The sequence below is a fragment of the Quercus robur genome, chromosome 1, assembly GCF_932294415.1.
Source record: "Quercus robur chromosome 1, dhQueRobu3.1, whole genome shotgun sequence".
Lineage (NCBI taxonomy): Eukaryota > Viridiplantae > Streptophyta > Magnoliopsida > Fagales > Fagaceae > Quercus > Quercus robur.
The window spans coordinates 43,823,516-43,843,702 of NC_065534.1; the positions used below are offsets into that span (position 1 = coordinate 43,823,516).

The following is a 20,187-nucleotide window of genomic DNA, read 5'->3' on the forward strand; positions in this document are numbered from 1 at the left end:
TGTACATCTCTATCATCACTCCCACTCTCACTTTGATTTAGAGAGACAGAGAGAGAGAGAGAGCAAATGTGGGCAGAAGAAGTAGAAAAATGAAAAACACTAGTAGTAGTCTAGTAGTAGAAGAAGAGAAGAGATTAGTAGAGCTCGGGAATCGAGAACTTGGTTCAGAGAGAGAGTGTGCGTGTGTTAGAGTTGGTACACTATTCTATGTGTTCTTTGCTCCCACTATCAATCCTCCTTTACCGGTTCCGTGTCTCCTCTATACCCAAACACGCCAAAACCCAACATTTCATTTTGCATTATATCAATATCCCTCCATTCCACGTGCACTCTCCCTCTTTTTTTCTTTTTTTCTTTTTTCACTCTCCCAAATTCAAATAAATACTACCATTTTGAAAAACCAATCTAAACATTGTAATGTAAACCCTATTCCTATTGTTGTTAATTAAGCATTTTCCCCTTCTTTATTTTTTTTTCTAGCCAAAAGCATTTTCCTATAGAAAAGAAACCCATAACACAAATCCCAAATACCCACAAAATTTGTTTATTTATTGCCTCTTCTTGTCCCTTCTTACCTTCTCCACCAAGACTCAAAATCTCTCTCTCTCTCTCTCTCTCTCTCTCTCTCTGATAATATAATAGCTAGCATCAACATCACCATGCAAACTTCCTCCTTCGCCTACTTATCCTCTTGTGAGAGTGCCTATTTGGAAGCTGAAGAAGAAGATGAAGATTCTATTTTTCTTTCTCTTGGCCCTCCTGGCCAACACATCCCCAAGAACCCCATCTATAATAATAATATTCCCTCCTCAAACCACAATTTTGTGAATCACCAAAACCCTTCTAGCGAGGGTGGTGTAACAGTAGCCCTTCATATTGGTCCTCCAACTACTTCAGGATCCAACGACTCTAGCATCCCTACTCATGACACTACTGCTCCTCTTCCAGCCCAATACTGGATTCCTTCTCCAGCTCAGATCCTTGTTGGCCCAACACAGTTCTCTTGCACTGTCTGCAACAAAACATTCAACAGATACAACAACATGCAGGTTACAATAATTTAAACAATATAATACTATATTTGGTCTTGTCATGATAACCAATTGATATATATTATATTTTTGTTAATGTTAGTCCCAAATTCTTCGAACAACTGACTATTTTTCTGGGTGTAATCTTCCCATCCTATGCACCAGTAAATTCAAGGAGAAATCTGTTAGTGACTTAGCCAATTTCATATATAAATGTCACATTATCACATATATGCTTATATTCTCATTTTTCACTTTCACTAAATAGGAATTTACATTCATCTTATTGAATTATTTTACTTTTCTTGTGTCAAATTCTGTTCTTTTCTTTTCTTTTTAATATATATATATATATATAATTTTTCTTTTGGGTGGTATAGATGCACATGTGGGGGCATGGGTCACAGTACCGAAAGGGCCCAGAATCATTGAGAGGGACAAAACCCGCTTCTTCCATGCTGAGACTGCCATGCTATTGCTGTGCTGAGGGTTGCAAGAACAACATAGAGCACCCAAGGTCAAGGCCTCTGAAAGATTTCAGGACCCTTCAGACTCATTACAAGAGAAAGCATGGAGCCAAGCCGTACGGCTGCAGAAAATGTGGGAAGCCTTTTGCTGTACGAGGTGATTGGAGGACTCATGAGAAGAACTGTGGAAAGCTCTGGTTTTGTATTTGTGGCTCTGATTTCAAACACAAGAGGTCTCTTAAGGACCATGTTAGGGCATTTGGGGATGGGCATGCTCCTCACACCATCACCACGAACATGTGTGAAGTTGAAGAAGAAGATGATGATAATGATAATGAAAATGATGATGAAGAAAATGACATTAATGGAGACCGTGGGTCCTTTTGTTTTTTGTAATACAACACTTAGGTGTTTAGGCTTTGTTTTTTATTAAAGTTTGGTAATTAGTGACAGTTTCTATGCTGTGTTCGAATGTGAGAGGGAGAGGATGAAGACAAATAGTACAGTAAAAGCTAAAATTCTATGTGTTTAGGGCTTGTTTGGTACATATGTTTAAACACATGCTATCAGTTTCTAAACAACATTATATGTATTTCTACACATTTTTTCACTTATACATCTTTCTAAAAAATACAAACAGTGTTACTAGAATAATGTTACCAAATAGATCCTTAATATTTGAAGTAGCAATTAGATTACATAATTAAAGGCCTCATTTTCGTCACATTTGTTTTTGTAGTAAATAATTAAATCTCCCTCTCTCAATATATATATATATATATATATATATGTGAGAGAGAGAGAGAGAGAGAGAGAGAGAGAGAGAGAGAATCACTATGTGGTCAAGTGAATTCAGTGATTGCAGATATGCAGACAAGTGTACACAGTAGAGTTCACAGATTCTACTGTTCAGTAAAACTTTGCATTTGGCTTTGCCAATTGCCAGAGAGAGAGAGAAAGGGCAAGAGAGAGAGTTTATAGTTTCTGAAGGCTCAGTGAGTCTGGCTTCGACTACCACTACTAACACTTTGATCGAGCCCTAGTGACTGTTAGTGGGGGTAACGAGGGACCACAAAAAGATTACTGTTTTTGGGGTTTCACCCAGAGGGCTGTCTTTTTCCTTTTCAGACTAACTACAAACAGCTACTACCCATGCATTTTCAGACGCCCCTACTTTGCCCAAATATAACACTCGTATATACTATATAGTAGATTCTCAAATATACACACACTATATAGTGTTTTTTTTTTTTTAACCAATAGTTAATGTGCATGCATGGTATGGCCTTTTTCGGTTGCCTTTACAGTCCCCTTTCTTCATGTTTATTCTCCATCTTGTCTTTACAGGGAAAAGTGGTGGGAAATATCTGCTTCTTTTCTTGTTTATGCACGCATGAAAAAGAAATAACAATGAATATTAGTTTCTAACCTATGCAATACTATGCATGAGAATAGCTATTGGATGAGTTTTAGGAAAAAAAAAAAAAAAAAACAATGTTGTTTTATTTATTAGTTTCTGGTGGAAAGAAATAAAATGCATAATGTTGTGTCTCTAGTTTAGTTTGCGTTGTATATATAGATATATAAAAGATATGTTATAATATATATGCTAAAAAGTGTTTATTGAAATGTCATAACCATTTAAATTGATATACCTAAAGGTATATATTGAACAAAAAGTTGCATGTTGAACGAAAATGTGCCTCTTGACAGAAAATATACATATTGAATGAAAAAATATATATTGATCGAAAATGTACCTATTGAATGAAAATGTGCATATTAACCGAAAATGTACCTTTTGAATAAAAATGTGTCTATTAACCGAAAATGTGCACATTAAATGAAAATGTGCCTATTGAAGGATCATAATTATTTAGGTATAAATAGTGGTTTATATTCATTTAGTAACTTCTTCTCAATTTCTTCTCTTTCATCTTTCATAGAAACACAAGAAACATAGGAGTTTTCTTCAAAATTACCATTTGTAAGTCTTTTTTTTTTTTTTTTTTTGGTTAAATTGTGAAAAGGTTCAGGAATCAAGCCAGACTAACGATAGCAACAATAATACTGAACGATTTCTTTACACGTCTTACGAATGTCATTCTCCTTAGACTTCTCATTTAGTATTTTTCTCAATGACAATTTTTTGTTTTAATATATACATCTTATATAAAACGGTGAGTAGATACTGAAACTAAAAAGGCAAAATGAAAAGGCACAATTTTTTGGTGTTTTTAAATATACGCGTGACATATATTTGTGTAGCCACGTGGCGCAATGAGAAGTAGTCAATAAAAAGTCAATCATTTCATTTTTATATTATATATAGATCAATGTGGGAAAAACTTAGGTATAACAACTTCTTTTTTTTAGTAGTTAAGTGGAAGATTTGAATTCTAAATATCTTTATTGAAAAGATATAAGAATACCAGCTAGTTGAGTTATAAGGCTTTTAACTAAATATAGTAGTTAAGTACAATACATTAGGTTAGTTAAATTCACGTACATAAATGTATTGAATTAATAGTCCTCATGAATAATAACACTGTTTAATTATGCTTTAATCATCAATGTAACCAAGCAAGTATTTGAATTTAATAAAAGAATCTCATGTACTACACTCAAGGAAACGCGACTAAGTTTTATCTATTAATATATATGGCTGTGCACCAGTTGAATCAGATGAAGGGCTTTGTTCTGAATCTCTCATAACTCATTTGAGCTTTGGATCCGAGGCTATTGACTCAGTTTGACTGACAGCTTTAAACTATAGTTTTTACTTGGGTTGAAGCCAAATACTTTTCTTTTTGGAGGAAAACCTTGGCCTTCTTTTTTCCTGAACAAAACATTGGACCTTTCTGTCAGGCTACGCACTTAGTAAGTATTTGGATGAGCTATGCCTCATGGATTTTACTTCAGCAGATGTCAATAGGTGCAATAATGCAATGGCAATAAATGTAACTGCATATACATACGCATTGATGTCCCATATCTAGATACCTTTTTGATTGTGTATGTGGGTTCAATTCTTTGCTGCCCTTTGCAATCTTATCATTCTACAACGGATAGAGAGTGAAATATGGTTAGATGATTAATGTGTGCCCTAAGGCCATATATTAACTGGACTCATACAACTCTCTAATTAACTAACGGCTAGTAACTAACTATACGCTAACTGTGGTGAGCCAATGACAAGAGGATAGGTGTTCTTCCGGGTAACAATAATACAACCCAGCAATAATACAATCCAGAATAGATTAAACGATTTGTAGTAGTACTTAGTAATCAGTAAACTGCAAGTCATACAACTCTCTGAACCTTCAACATTAGGCCAGCTTCTTGATTCAAATTAAGCTTTAATACTCCCCTGAAGATGGAGTTGCAAAGTAGATTATGGAACTGTTGGAGGTCAGGGGGGTTTAGTAAAAAGGTCTGCTAATTGATGTTTAGTGGGCACATGGAAGGTTTTATCAAGCTGTCTTTTATTTTCTCTTTAACAAATTAACTGTTGGGATATTGACTCAAAATTCCAAATTGTTGAAAAGTTAAAAGAAGGAAAATTAATTTGAGATTTTTTAGTGTGGAAGGAAAGACTATTCTTTGATATGAAATGAAAGTTTATTATTTGTTAAAGGAATAATATATACCCTATCCAAGAAGGAATAGAAAAAAAAAATCTTCTAAATAGATAATATTACAAAGAATTTGATGGATTTAACTCAAGAGTCCTCCAATAGGGAGAGGGAAAATAGAGTGCGAAAAAAAAAAAAAAAAAAAAAAAAAAAAAGCTTCAGAAATAACTTAAAGAGAGAGATAACAAGGTTTGGGTTTTGTTCAAGGTTTTCAAACCCGGACCGTTCATTAAACCGTAAAAGGGAGAGGTTCAAGGTTTTTGAGGTTGAACCAAGATCGAACCAGGGTCGAACTGTAATGACGTTATAATTAATTTAATAATTAATTAAAACCTAAATATAGATATTAAATTTATAAAACTAGCAAAATTGACTATATATCTATATATGTGAGGGAAATTTAATGATTTTCAAGCATATATTTAATAATTAAATAAGAAAGTTAATAAAATAAAATAATAACCATAAAAACATTAAAATTTATGATTAAGTTTTGAAGTAAATTTGAATATCTTTGAAAGATTTTAATTATATTTTTTTTTTATTCCTTGTAAGAGATGGATAATTTAATTAAGTAGAATAAAATTGTGTTAAGTTATTTTTAAAAATAAATAAATAAATAAAAATTGTTAAGGGGTTGGACCACACGGTTCTCACCAGTTCGTGCCATCCAACCCCGGTTTTAGCAGTTCAAGGAATTAACAAAAAATCCGGCTCTTTATGCTTAAAAAACCAGTTTTCATCTCGGTTCCCGATTTTCACGGTTCGACCTCCCGATCCGGTCCGGTTCTGAAAACTATGGGTTAACAACATTTTTTGTAAGGCTGTGTTTGGTTGTCGTAAAATGTTTTCCGGAAAATACATATTTTCCGGAAATGCTAATTTCCGGAAAAGGAAAATATTTATGTGTGTTTGGTTGCATTTCAAAAAATTTTCCGAAAAATATTTTCTGGTGTTTGGAAAAGAAGAAGGAAAAGACAAAACCCAGAAAAACACTACAAAACCCAAAAGAACCGGCGCGATCGACGGCGGCGAAGCACCGTTCGCGAGATCGACGGCGCCGAAGCACCGTTTGCGAGATCGACGGCGCCGAAGCACCGTTCGCGAGATCGACGGTGAGCGAAGCACCGTTCGCGATCTCGCGAAGCGTCGCTCGACGCTCCGCGAGATCGCGCCGTCGATCGCGATGACGCTTCGCGATCGACGCGAACGGTGCTTCGCGAGATCGCGCCACCGTTCGCGTCGATCGCGAAGCGTCGCTCGACGCTCCGCGAGATCGCGATCGACGGCGCGATCTCGCGAAGCACCGCTCGCGTCGATCGCGAAGCGTCGCTCGACGCTCCGCGAGATCGCGCCACCGTTCGCGTCGATCGCGAAGCGTCGCTCGACGCTCCGCGAGATCGCGATCGACGGCGCGATCTCGCGAAGCACCGCTCGCGTCGATCGCAATCTCGCGAAGGGTGATTCGTGGTCAAGGCTGTGAGCTCGCTCGTTCTCCCTTGCGCGTCCCCAGTTCCGGAAATCAATTGAAGTGAAAATAGGTACTGAAATGGATTTCCGTGGTCAAGGCTGAAAATTTCGGTCAACAGGAAAACATTTTCCGGAAAATAACGTTTTCCGTGACAGCCAAACGCCCTCTTTTCCGGAAATTGATTTCTGGAATTCATTTGAAGCCGATTCAAACGCACCCTAAAACACATAAAGAGATAGCAAATGAGAGCTACGTGGAAAAAAAAGAAAGAATAAAAGAAAAATGTTAGAAAAGAGAGAGTATAGTGTTACCACCTTCGACAAAGGTGGAGCTAGGGGGCCATGATCCCTTAACTTTTTGAAATTTCCATTAGAGGGCGCGATAAAATTACAATTTAAACAAAAAATATAACAACCGGCCCCCCTAAAATTGTGGAATTTGGCTTTATCAAAATTTAAAATTTAGTTCTATCACAAAAGGAAAAATAAAAATAAAAAACCTTTAACTTTTCATAATTGATCCCTAAAACTTCTGAACCAGTCCATAGAAACCCCTCAAAAAAAATTAAATTGGTACAAATATAGCAAACCCAACTAATAATACAAAATAACAAGGCCCTAATGAACAAAAGAACTAAAAACAAAAACAAAAACAAAAAACAAAAAATTCTTCAATTACAAATCCCTAATACCCAGAATAATATATATATATATATAAAAAGAAAAGGAAAAGTAAAAGCCCAGATGGTGATCACCATATTGCCTCTATGCCCTGAGCAGCACCACGACAGCCATTGATGACTACCGTTGGCTTGCAAGACTCTTCACGGGATGATGATGCTCACTAATAGGCAAACCAAATCATATGTCTCCCTCTCTATCTCTATTTGTGGTACTCTACATGTTTGAGTTTACAATAGTAGTTAATGGCTTTGATTTGTGCTGCATAGTGATTTGTGTGTGCTTGTGGATTTGTGCTGCATGAAAGGCTAGGATTTGTGCTTCTGTATGAGTGGCTTGTGGGATTGTGCCATTGGATATAATATTGATTCTTTTATATTTAAATCTATTATATACGTATGGATTATTTGTGCTTGTGCTTGTGCTTGTGCTGGTCTTCTCTTCTTCTTCTTTTTGGCTAAATTAATAGTGTTGCTTCTTGAATTATTTTAATATGTATGAAGTTGTTAATAATGGTTTGAGTTGTTCAATTATCATCTTAATACTTTTTAAGTGAATTTCTATATTTGGTAAAAAAAAAAAGTGAATTTCTATTGGTATATATAGAAAAACAGACTAATAGGAAAATTTATTTCAAATTCAATTATAAATTATTGTAATACTATGAAAGAATGTATGAGACAACTTTGTTGGGGCAAATTTAATTGATGGAATAAAAGTATTTTCTTAAGTATAATTTTGTTTGTACTTAAGAATTATGTTATATTTAGATTGGCTCCCCTAAAAAAAATTTCTGGCTTCGTCACTGGCCTTCGAGATATATAATTAGTGTGTGAGAGTAAAGAAAATAAGGAGATTTTCTTTGGCCGCGAGACATACACTAGAGGTTTTATTATTGTATTTGGTGGATCTCAAATTAGGAGTAAACTTGATAATTATTATAATTGAGTTGATAATAATGAATTGATTCGGAATTTGTCCCATAATTTTTCCCTTCAAAGAGAAAACGTTTTTCACATAGATATTTGTGTGATTGCTATTTTGAATTGATAATTTTAGTGATAATATTATTTGAGCCCCAACAGTAACAACTCAGCTCAATGCATGTGTTTGATCTTTTCATGGTAAACAGTGTTAGCATCAATATATATTGGCTATCACAATATATATAGAAGAGCAAGTTTGGAATGTTGTATTTTAAAGTCCTTAAGCAAATTAAGCAACAAGCCAAACGACCTCACCACTGTGGCCATAGCTCGATAATCTGACACTACTGAGTACTAAGACACAACCTGTTGTTTTTTGGATTTTCGAGAGATTAAAGAATCTCTTAAGAATACACAAAAACTAGTAATTGACCTTCGGATGTTAGGACAACCAACCCATTTTGTATCACAGTGTGCCTTTAGGTGTAGAGATTCTATAGAAGAAGAAATTAAGAAGAATAAACCTTGTCCTGGACTACCTTTCTCATACATGCAAATTATATAGATTGCATTCAAATGAGGTTGCTTGCTAGAAATTGGCTTAAATGGTGGACACTATAGCTGATATATGGTCTTGTTAGTGTGAGATACAGTAGTTTTCCAACAAGTCTTGTATACAATGGATCCTCTAATAGATAACCTTCATGTGCTGAAAGCTTAAGGTGTTCTTCCATCAGAAGCTTTGATGGCTTAGATCCCAACTGACCGACTTAGCAAGTAATTCTAAGTGTTCCTTTGACAAACATCAATGCCTTTGGATGACCTGCAATCTCAAGACCTAAGAAATACTTAGTGGTCCAAGATCCTTCAATTTAATCCGATCATGAAGGAATTGCTTGAATTGGATACCGCATCCAAATCATTACTAGCTACCAAAATATCATCAACATAAACCAAAAAGGTGATGATTGAGGTGCCTTGGATTCTAGTAAACACAAAATAATTAGCTTGGGATTAAACAAAACCTTGGCAGATGATTGTGGTGGATAATTTTGAAAACCATTGCCTACTTGTTTGCTTAAGCCCATGTAAATATTCAGGAAGCTTGCCAACTAGATTAGGTTCCCTTTGTTTCCAAACGCTGGAGGAGGAAGCATGTGTACTTCTTCTAACAAGTTTCCATACAAAAATGCATTATTATTGTTAAGTTCTAAAAGTTTAGAACAATTGGAAAACCGTGAGCATAAACTTGTCTAGATATAGATTCCTAAGCCTATAGGATATATTAGACAATGCTCAGATGTTACAAGTCAAAACACAAGAACAAGGAAGCTGCAGGTTCAAGAAAACAAAATTTGCCAGGTTCGACCAATTGAGAGAATAGGTTCGACCGATCGAGGCACGGATTTGCAGAATTTAATTTCTACCCAACAGTTCATTAAGCCCATTAAGTGATTACGATTTCAGATCAAATTCTTCTAGCATTTAAAGAAAACCCTAGGACATGTTTTATTATGACTTTGGAGCTTCTCTTTTGAGATCTAAAAGGTACTGTGACTTCTCCATTAAAAGCCATTATCGGAATTCCATTTACATACTGTAAGGTTGAATTTATTCAATCATGTGTTGACTTTATTCCGTGCCAAATTTACTTCTAATTTAAAAATTAGATACCCTGTATTTAGGTGGAAATTATGTAAGGGTAGTGTGTGAGAGAGTGTGAAGAAAGTTCAAGAAATGTGCACTCAAGAAGAGCCTTGGGACTAGATCTTGCGACTGGCAAGTCGCCAGAATGGCACAGTGTGAAGCATGCAGGGGGAGCTGAAGGGTCACGCCAATTGTTGCACTACAGGACAAAACTTTCAGTTTAGCCAGGCAGTTAACTCGCGACTCAAACTTGCGACTTGTTCTAGTCGCGAGGTCGAGTCGCCAGAATGCCCTATTTGATGAAAACTGGCCTTTCGCATTCCTCATATACCCTACTATAAATACCCTTATACCTACAAAATGTAGAGAGCTTTTAGAGAGAATTTTGAGAGAAAAACCCTAGAGAAAAACAAGATTAACTCATCCACAATCTTCATCTTTTGATTCTCCAAATTCCTCTACTCTCACCATCTCCATTAACATATCCTTGAGAGGTACATTTAGCCAAATCCTTATCTCACCATACCCATATCAATGAGGAGGTATTTTGGTGCTTGGGAAGCAGTTTAGAAGAGATCAATTCATTTTGGTTGATGCAATGGGTGATTGAGGGATCCGGTAAGCTAGAAAAGACAAGGTTTAGCATAACCCTGTTGGAACAAGAAGCTTGGAGGGTTTAGATGCACTGAGTAGATTAGGCTTGGAGGGACTTCTGCTATTCATGTATCTCAACTTCATTCTCTAGTGGATTATTGACTACTTGCAGGGTGGTGGAAATGTTTTTCGCCGAGTACTTTGATTTCCTCTTCGATAACACATCACCATGTTATCTTTATGTTTGCATCTTTCTTCCCTTTTTCTTTACCTTGTAATTACTGCTGTGATTGTGATTAATTATGGTTTAGAGTGTGTTACCAATTTGGTTATAGTTTATATTTCATATTTCACACATATATTGTTTGCTTATAAGCTTGTGTTGGTATTTTTGTATTTGGAGGTCTAAACGTTCATAGGTGTTTTACACACTATTTGAACTTTCAATTGGTATCAGAGCAGGTGCACTTGTTGTAGTTTAAATACCTAAATGTGATCCTTGGCCCCTTGTGTTTATTTGTCACGAATGGTGCTTTGTATGCCTCTATGCATGTTTTGGATGTTGATGAATGTAACATGCCACGTGTTTGTGAAAATGCCTCTATGAGTGATAATCCTCATAATTGTGATGCTATGTTACATGAATCTTTGAGTATTGTTGATATTCCTAATATCAAACTCTTAAAAAAAATGCTAAGAAGTTTCAAAAGAATTTGAGCAAGTTATTTTATGAAAATGATGATTTGATTGCTAAGCTCAATAAATCCAACAAATTGGTTGAAAAATATAAGAAACTTGCTGAAAATTCTCTTGAAAAGTTAAAAGAGTTTGAATGTTTGAATATGGACTTGAATGCTAAACTTGTTTTGTCTAACAAACTTGTTGATGAGCTAAAATGTGAAAATAAATATCTTAAGATGCATGCCAAGTGTTTGATTGCTAAACCTATTGCTAAAAAAGATGAAAATATTTGTTGCAATTATGTTGTGGTACCCGATTTTGTGCCTATTTTATGTTCTACCTCAATGGACAAATTGGTGTACATTCCTCCACACAAAAGAAATCAAAAGGTGGAGAGAAAGGCTCTTAAGTCAAAGCCTCCATTTATGTCTCAACCTAAAGCTTTGAATGGATCTAAATCTATTCCAACTTGTCACCATTGTGGTGTGATTGGTCATATAAGACCTCAATGTCATAAGTTGAAAAGAGAACAAAACCATGTTGTTAGATCCTTTCGCAAAAAGTCTAGTGGACTTAAACACATTGTATGTCACCATTGTGGTGCCTTTGGTCATTTAAGATGAATGCTCGAAAATGTGTGAAAACACAAGAGCTATTTAGACCCCCAAATTAAAGTTACGACTCGATTGATTTTACTCTAACTTAATACTGAGTGCGAAATAGAGTAAATGCAAGTGGATAAAAAAACAAACTACTCTAACCCATAAACATTATAACATAGCAGTAAAATGAAAAGTAAAAGAGTAGGGAAGAAGAATGCAAACACAAGATAACACGCCGATGTGTTGTCGAAGAGAAAACCGAAGAACTCGACGAAAGACCTCTCCGCCGCCCTCCAAGTTGTAATCGATCCACTAGACAATCAGTTGAGATACATGGGTTAACAAGAGACCTTCCAAGCCTAATCTACCCAATGTACCTAAGCCCTCCAAACTCCTACTCCAACAAGGCTTCTCGGAACCGTGTCTTGTCTAACTTTCCGGATCCTGCAATAAGCTCCATGTTGCATCTGCCATCCTTGGCTTCTTCCAATACTTCCCAGCAGCACCAAAACCTCACTGAACCTCTAAAAGGGTGTGGTAAGTGTTTGGGCTATCAACCTCTCAATGGTATGGAAATGAAGAGGTAGAAGTTGAGGAAAATCCACAAGCAATTGTGTAGAGAAATATGGGTAGAACAATCTCTAACTCTCAAGATTTGTGGCTAGGGTTTTCTCTCTAAAGCACTCCTCAATTTTTGTGAGTAATGTGGGTATATATAGTGTGGGTACAGAAAGTGTGTATCAGATAGCATAGTTTAGCAAAACAAAATGTCTCGCAAGTGTCTTGCAAGAAGGCCTTACCCGCGAGCTACTCGCGAAACACAGCTGTCTCCATCTATCCTGACTCTTCGCATTCCAGTCATGTGCAGGGCACATGCATCATTTCGCAGGATGCTTAGTCGCGAGCTACCCGCGAAAACTCTTTTGTTTTCAATTGCTTGAATCTTCACACACTCTCTCTATCACACAACCCTTACAATTAAATCCCACAATAAATACAAGGTATAAAAGATTGAATAAAATTACAATCAAATTTGGCACGGAATTAAAACCAAAAAAACATATAGTTGTAAATTACAACTTTACATAAAACCTCAATGCTCTAAATTTCATGCTCTTGAAAGAATCAAAAGAAAAGAGAAATTTGAGCCTCTTGGAAGCTGTGCTAAAAAGGGTAAACCGAATTTGAATGAAAATATCATGTTGTTAAAGAAAGTGTTTAATGCTCGTAACTCCTTGTCTATATGCATCTCCAGTTCTTATTCTTCCAACACTTGTCTCACTTCTCATGAGACACTCATTCCAAACAATCGTTGTGTTTGGATGAGAAAAGGTTCCTATGGTTGAGCTTTTGCTCTTTTAGTCCTTGATCTAATTCTTTCGATCTTTGTAGGACCCTTCATGCATCGAATGCCATATCTTCATGCATTTTGTGCATCTTGCATTTCTTTATATGCATTGTTTTGTTTTGATCTTACTTTTATGTTTTAGTTTTATGTGAGTACAAATTCCAAAACCACATAAAAAGTAAAAAATTCAAAAAGTTTGATTGTATATGTTTGAGCACATATCACATGTGAGTTTAGCCTTGTACCTCCACACTAATGGCTTAGTGCATTTATGAGCTTAGCTTGTTATATATGCACCCATATCATTGTGGGAAAAATCTTGACATCTACATAACTGTTGTAAATAGATCTTCAAATTTGTCATGAATGATTAGTCAATGATTTTGTTGATCTTAAGACATGCATAGACTTGTGCCTATATATCTTCCCACTTGTTTATGTTTTTGCTTAAAGAGCTCAACAAATCTAAATCTCAAAATGAAAAGAGATAATGAGTTGCAAAAGCCGTCGCACATAGTATTTAAGCACATATCACATGTGAGTTTAGCCTTGTACTTCCACACTAATGGCTTAGTGCATTTATGAGCTTAACTTGTTATATATGCACCCATATCATTGTGGGAAAAATCTTGACATCTACGTAACTGTTGTGAATAGATCTTCAAACTTGTCATGAATGATTAGTCAATGGTTTTGTTGATCTTAAGACATGCATAGACTTGTGCATATATATCTTCCCACTTGTTTATGTTTTTGCTTAAAGAGCTCAACAAATCTAAATCTCAAAATGAAAAGAGATAATGAGTTGCAAAAGCCGTTGCACATACTAGTATTTGACTAGGAAAAAGGGAAAGCGACTTTTATGAAAATGTATGATACCCAAAAAGCCAAAGACTTGTTCATCAAATTGAAATATAAAAAATTTCAGGCATCGATCTCAAAAATGAGATGTATTAATTCAAAAAGATCAAATGATATGATGTATATAAAGCCAAATGAAAAGCTTCAAAATTATGTTATTAAGTTTTGTGGGAGGTCATATATGTTCATTTCTATAATTGAGATAGACCACTTAACTTAGTACTAGTTGTGCATGACTTGATTGAATTGATCATTAAAGTTTCACTCTAGACTAAGGACTATTCCACATTTGATACACACACACAACACACATGCCTAATATTCAATAAATATCTTATTCATTTGTTCGATTGTACTTGTTTAAATGTGATGTGTGTGTACTCAACTATATATAGATCAATCCAAAAAAAAATTTGATCATTTTATATGTTTTTGAAAGTGATTTTTATCACTCTGTGTTCATGTTTTAAACCTCTCCCATCCTCTCTTAAACCCCTCTTTTAATATTTTTACATCAAAACCCAATCAATTTGAATGATTTTCCATTCCATTAACATCTCTAATGTTATTCTAAACTTTTTTCTTTAATTTTGATCCTTAGATTATGTTTTGGAGAGTTGTTGTGCTCTTGGTTGAAATTTTCATCATAGGGGTGAGGGAAACTTAATTTTTGTCAAAATTTTGTATGAGATTGGTTTCTTTTGATGATTTTCTTTGCATGTTGGCCTCTTATGGCAAAAAGAACATGTATTAAGCATGCATTTCATGATGTTCATGCATTATTTTATATTGTTGTTTATAGTGTGCACGTTAGGTGTTTGATAAAATGTCTTTTAGGCATTTTCTCACTTGTTTGGACTCTGATGAGTACCAAACTTTAGGGTTTCTCATATTTCCTCATTTGGAACATGTTTGGTTTATTGGTTGTGTATTTAACACACCTTGCCTCACATGTGCATTTTCCATGCTTTAGTCATGCATTGCACATAGCCACCTCTTGCACACACCTTACTACCCTTGTCATGCATTGGTCTATACCTTGTTTCTTCATCCTATCATGTCATGTTTACTTTATACTTTGTAACATTTTGTTTTGTCTTTTGTTTGAGCTTCATTTTCTCATTCATCTTGCACCCCTCATGCATCTTTATCCTTGTTCATTTCTTCATCTCTTGCCCTCATTTCTCCTTGACCCTTTGTCTATTCGTGACAAAAAGAGAGAGAGTATACTGGAGAGTTTTGTCATTTTTATATGATTCTTGTGCACATCCTTAGGGGGAGAAATTCTATCTCGTGCACATTTATAGAGGGAGAGATTACCATAGGGGAGATGCATTTACCAAGGGGGAAAAGACTTTGATTATAAGAAAACTTTGTTTTGTTTGTTTTTCTTATTTTTTTGTACCTTTACTTTGTAGCTAAGTACTTTTAGTTAATGTTATGCATTTTCTTTATTACATCACTCTTGTGCCCTTATTGGATTTTTATCCTTGATGCAATTACTTTAGGTTTTTGTATCGGTTAAGTGTTGGACATGCAAATGATACTTTGCATTGAGCTTATTAGCTTGCATGTCCGGATGTTCATTCCTTGTATGAATGTTCATTGTGATCACTATTTATAGTGATTATTCCTGTTTGGTCAAGCCACGCTTTATTGCTTTTATCTACACTACTTGATCGCATTGTGCTTGCTCCATATGCATTTCAAGATTTCTGCTTACAATGATCATCTTATGTTGTTGTTTTCAAGAAATACTTGTTTGTATGGTTCAAGAGCTTCACAAGTTCCAGAGTTAGGTGCAAGTAAGTTTTGGCAAATGTTCCCAACTCACATGTTAAGTCTAGAGTCTATTTTAGGGTTTTTTCACGAAATAACCAAAGGGAGAGATTGTAAGGTTGAATTTATTCAATCATGTATTGGCTTTATTCCGTGCCAAATTTTCTTGTAATTTAGCAATTAGATACCCTGTATTTAGGTAGGAATTCTGTAAGGTTAGTGTGTGAGAAAGTGTGAAGAAAGCTCAAGAAGTGTGCACTCAAGAAAAGCCTCACGACTGGATCTCGCGACTAGGTCGCGATTGGCAAGTCGCCAAAATGGCACACGTGTGAAGCATGTAGGGGAGCTAAAGGGTCACGCCAGCTGTTGCACTACATGACAACTTCCAGTCTAGCCAGGCAGTTAGCTCGCAACTCGTTCTAGTCATGAGGTCGAGTCGCCTGAATGCCCTGTTTGATAAAAATTGACCTTTCGCATTCCTCATACACCCTACTATAAATACCCTTATACCCACAAAATGTAGAGACTTCCAGAGAAAATTTTAAGAAAGAAAACCTAGAGAAAAACAAGATTGACTCATCCACAATCTTCATCTTTTGATTCTCCAAATTCCTCTACTCGCATCCTCTCCATTAACATATCCTTGAGAGATACATTTAGCCAAATCCTTATCTTACCATACCCATATCAGTGAGGAGGTATTTTCGTACTTGGGAAGCAGTTTAGAAGGGATCAATTCATTTTAGTTAATGCAATAGGCGATTGGGAGATCCAGTAAGCTAGAGAAGACAAGGTTTGGCGTAACCCTGTTGAAGCAAGAAACTTGGAAGACTTAGGTGCACTGGGTAAATTAGGTTTGGAGGGTCTTCTGCTATTCATGTATCCCAACTTCATTCTCTAGTGGATTATTGATCGCTTAGAGGGCGGCAAAGAGGTTTTTCGTCGAGTGCTTCGGTTTCCTCTTCGATAACATATCACCGTGTTATCTTTGTGTTTACATCTTTCTTCCCTTTCTCTTTACCTTTTAATTACTGCTGTGATTGTGATTAATTATGGTTTAGAGTGTGTTACCAATTTGGTTATAGCTTATATTTCATATTCTGTGCATATATTATTTGATTATAAGCTTGTGTTTGTATTTTTGTGTTTGAGGGTTTAAATGTTCATAGGTATTTTACACACTATTAGAACTTTCACATACCATTAGAACTGGTAGATCTAAAGTTGCTGCATACAAGATCATACATAGTTGATGATTTAAAGCTTTGAGTGGGATCTTAGAGTCACAAACTTAGGTGTTTGTGTGTGATAAATTCAGATAGAAGAATCCATGGATTTAGAGCTACACATGGTCATGTGAGTAAGTACTACAAGATGTAGTTTTAGATTTTGGGTTTAAATCTATTGTAAAACTTTCATTCTATTACAGTGAATTTGTTGCCTTAAGGATAGATTAGGTTAAATCCTCCCCAAGATTTTTTATTGTGAAACTGTTGGTTTCATTGGTTTTTCTAGATCATCATATTACTGTCTTTTTTTATTTTTCTGCACTAAGTAATATGATTTCATGAGTTTAACCTAGATCTGAAAAATCAACCTAAGTAAGTTCTTGGTTAATTAATTAAGTTAAACGAATTTGATTTTAGGGATCTAAACAAAAAAAATAAAAAATAAAATTATCTAGTTGAACTAGATGTCAGTTTGATGCAATAGCCATAATAATAGGTCATAATAGTCACAAACTTGACCACTGGATAGAAGGTCTCATGATAATCTAAGCCCACAATTTGTGCGAAACATTTAACCACCAACCTATCCTTGTATCTCTCTATTGTACCATTTGATCTATATTTGAATTTATAAGCCTGTTTGCAACCAATGGGCTGCTTATCAGGTGGTAATGGAGTCAAGATTTAAGTCTAATGGATATATAGCTTGAGTAAAGATACCAATTGAGTTAAATCTCTCGAAATAATAAAAAAAATTTCACAAATGACACATACAAGATGAAAATTTGTATTTCAAAATTTTTTTATCAGTTTAGCTTGACATCATCTTTTGTCAACTGAATTATTTATTTTCTTAAAATAAAAATTCCAAATAGAAGACAAATTTCAAAATTTTCTCACAATTATTTATTTTGTTTAGATAAATAAGAAGACACCATACTAAAATATTTACGAACTTCTTATATTCTTCATTAGATGTCTAAATAAATAAATAAAATGTTTGAAGTTTGATCCAAGAAACTAGTGAAGAAAATTTGTTTCATTAAGCTCAATCCTAGCTGCTATCGAGGATTAACGAAGAATCTAAACACAAGCTCGATTTATCAAGAATTCTCATATCTAAAATTCGGCTCATGATAACTTGAATGATTAGGGTTTCTCTCTCTTCAATCCTAGTAATATATAAAGCTTATTTTAAAAGTCATCAAGTACAGAAACAAAGACTTAAAACTCATATACTCTGTATGTGAAGTTACTGCGTTTGTATGCCTTAGGGTTTTGTAACTAAGTGCTTCTTGATCTTCATTGTTTTTGAAGTAAAGAATTTTGCAACCAACAACAACCAATCAAGTTGTTGGAGTTAGTCACATACTGGGATCCGTGCAAAGAAGTTTGTCACAGATTGGAAATTTGTGCATAACAAAGAAGTCTACTATAAGATCATGTTTAATTGGGTATTAAAGTGAAGGTTCAACTATAGATTGGTATTTTGGGATAAACTAGGGTAGTGGTAAGATTTCTCATACTTGTAACCGCTTGATTATTGATTAATGGATTCTTGGGAGTGATGACATTAAATTCACTCGGTGGGATTTTTGCCTTGCGAGAGGTTTTTCCCATTCGTCAAAAAATCACCATGTCAATTTAATTTCCACTGCACTTAGTTTATTTGGTGATTTATTGGTCCCTCCACAATTTGCATGTAATTTGACATAAATAATCAACTTGGGTAATTAAATTAATTAACTGGGGGTCAATCTATTTTAACCCAGCATTATCTATTATAAATTATTAGATCATTTGCAATGTATCCCTTAATATTTTTTTTTTTATGAAAAAAAAATTAATAAACAATGCCTTCACTCGAAATTTATTTACATTCTCAACCTTATCATTCAAATCAGTTTCCCATATATCATGTTAATGGGAGGGCGGTGGGGTGCACTAGTTAGTTTAAATAAACAAATTATTACGTATTGAGTTACAATATCCACCCTACTTGTGCATGCATCTCACCTCATTCCACATAGGTGATGAGAAATATATTGTAAGTTTTTTTTTTCAGAAGAAAATATATACAGTTAATCTTGAATTAACATGTTGATTACAATTATATATAAGTTGGGATGGACAATTAGACGAGAAAATGGGCTTTTGCCCTTTCCTTTTAAAATATCCAAAAAAATGCCCCATGTTTGAAATTAATTAGGCAAATGCCCCTATTTTGAAACTCGATTTTTAAAAACTAATTAGGCAAATGCCCCTATTTTGAAATTCGATTTTCTAAAAATCAAGTTTCAAATGTATAAATCGATTTTTGGAACATTGAGTTATAGCGAATGTGAACTTAGGAAAAAAAAAATTTCTAGAACTCAAGTTCCATGTAAAGTACTCGAGTTCCACTTGAATTTTTTCCATGAACTCAAGTTCCAAAAAAATAATAATAATAATAATAATTTCAGTTCGCTATAACTCAATTGTCCAAAAATTAAGTTTTAAATTGAAACTCGATTTTTGGAAAATCAAGTTTCAAAACAGGGGCATTTTCCTAAATAGTTCTAGATATGGGGCATTTTGCTGGATATTAAATAAATAAATAAAAAAGAAAAAAAGCCCATTTTCTCCCAATTGGACATTATTGATGACCTCATAATTTAGAGCAGATAGTTATGGTTTGTCGTTTTTTTATTATTATAAATAGATGGTTGAAATTATAGTCAAATTCATCAAATCTCTTACCAGTCTTGACTCATGGACACTTAGGGCTTATCATTATAAATTAGGAAAATATTCTCTTACACTCGTTTATATCTATTATTTTATATTAATATCCACGATTAATAGAAAAATGTCCATATTTTAAAAACAATGAACAGATGTAAGGTGTAAAAAAATGAGAGTAAGAATATAATTGTCCTTAAAAATTGCATATTTGACATGACATCGTTACCTCTATCCTGGGTCATGTCAAGTTGTGGTTGTTAATAGACCAGCTATTGAATGTTTTTATGATTAAAGCAAACACAGATCGAACTGTATTGACAAATTGGACCAACACATGATATTTCATTGGAAATTTTGTCTATGCACTTTTTCAGAATATATATATATATATATATATATATATATATATTAATGCATTTACTGGTAGAAAACAAGAGCTGTAGACCAAGTTGGTGGAAACTGTTGTATATCTAGGTATATACATGAACAGGTTGTAATAATGATATTTGAGT

At 34.6% G+C, this 20,187-nt stretch overlaps 1 protein-coding gene across 1 annotated transcript; it reads left to right on the forward strand.

Annotated features, from left to right (window-relative positions):
• The first annotated feature begins 608 nt into the window (after positions 1–608).
• LOC126714262 (zinc finger protein WIP6) lies at positions 609–1,999 on the forward strand. The gene is made up of 2 exons (XM_050414327.1): positions 609–1,049; positions 1,412–1,999. Exons 1-2 carry the CDS (start codon positions 660–662, stop codon positions 1,892–1,894), a joined length of 873 nt encoding a protein of 290 aa, XP_050270284.1. The 5' UTR covers positions 609–659; the 3' UTR covers positions 1,895–1,999.
• Positions 2,000–20,187: the final 18,188 nt, after the last annotated feature.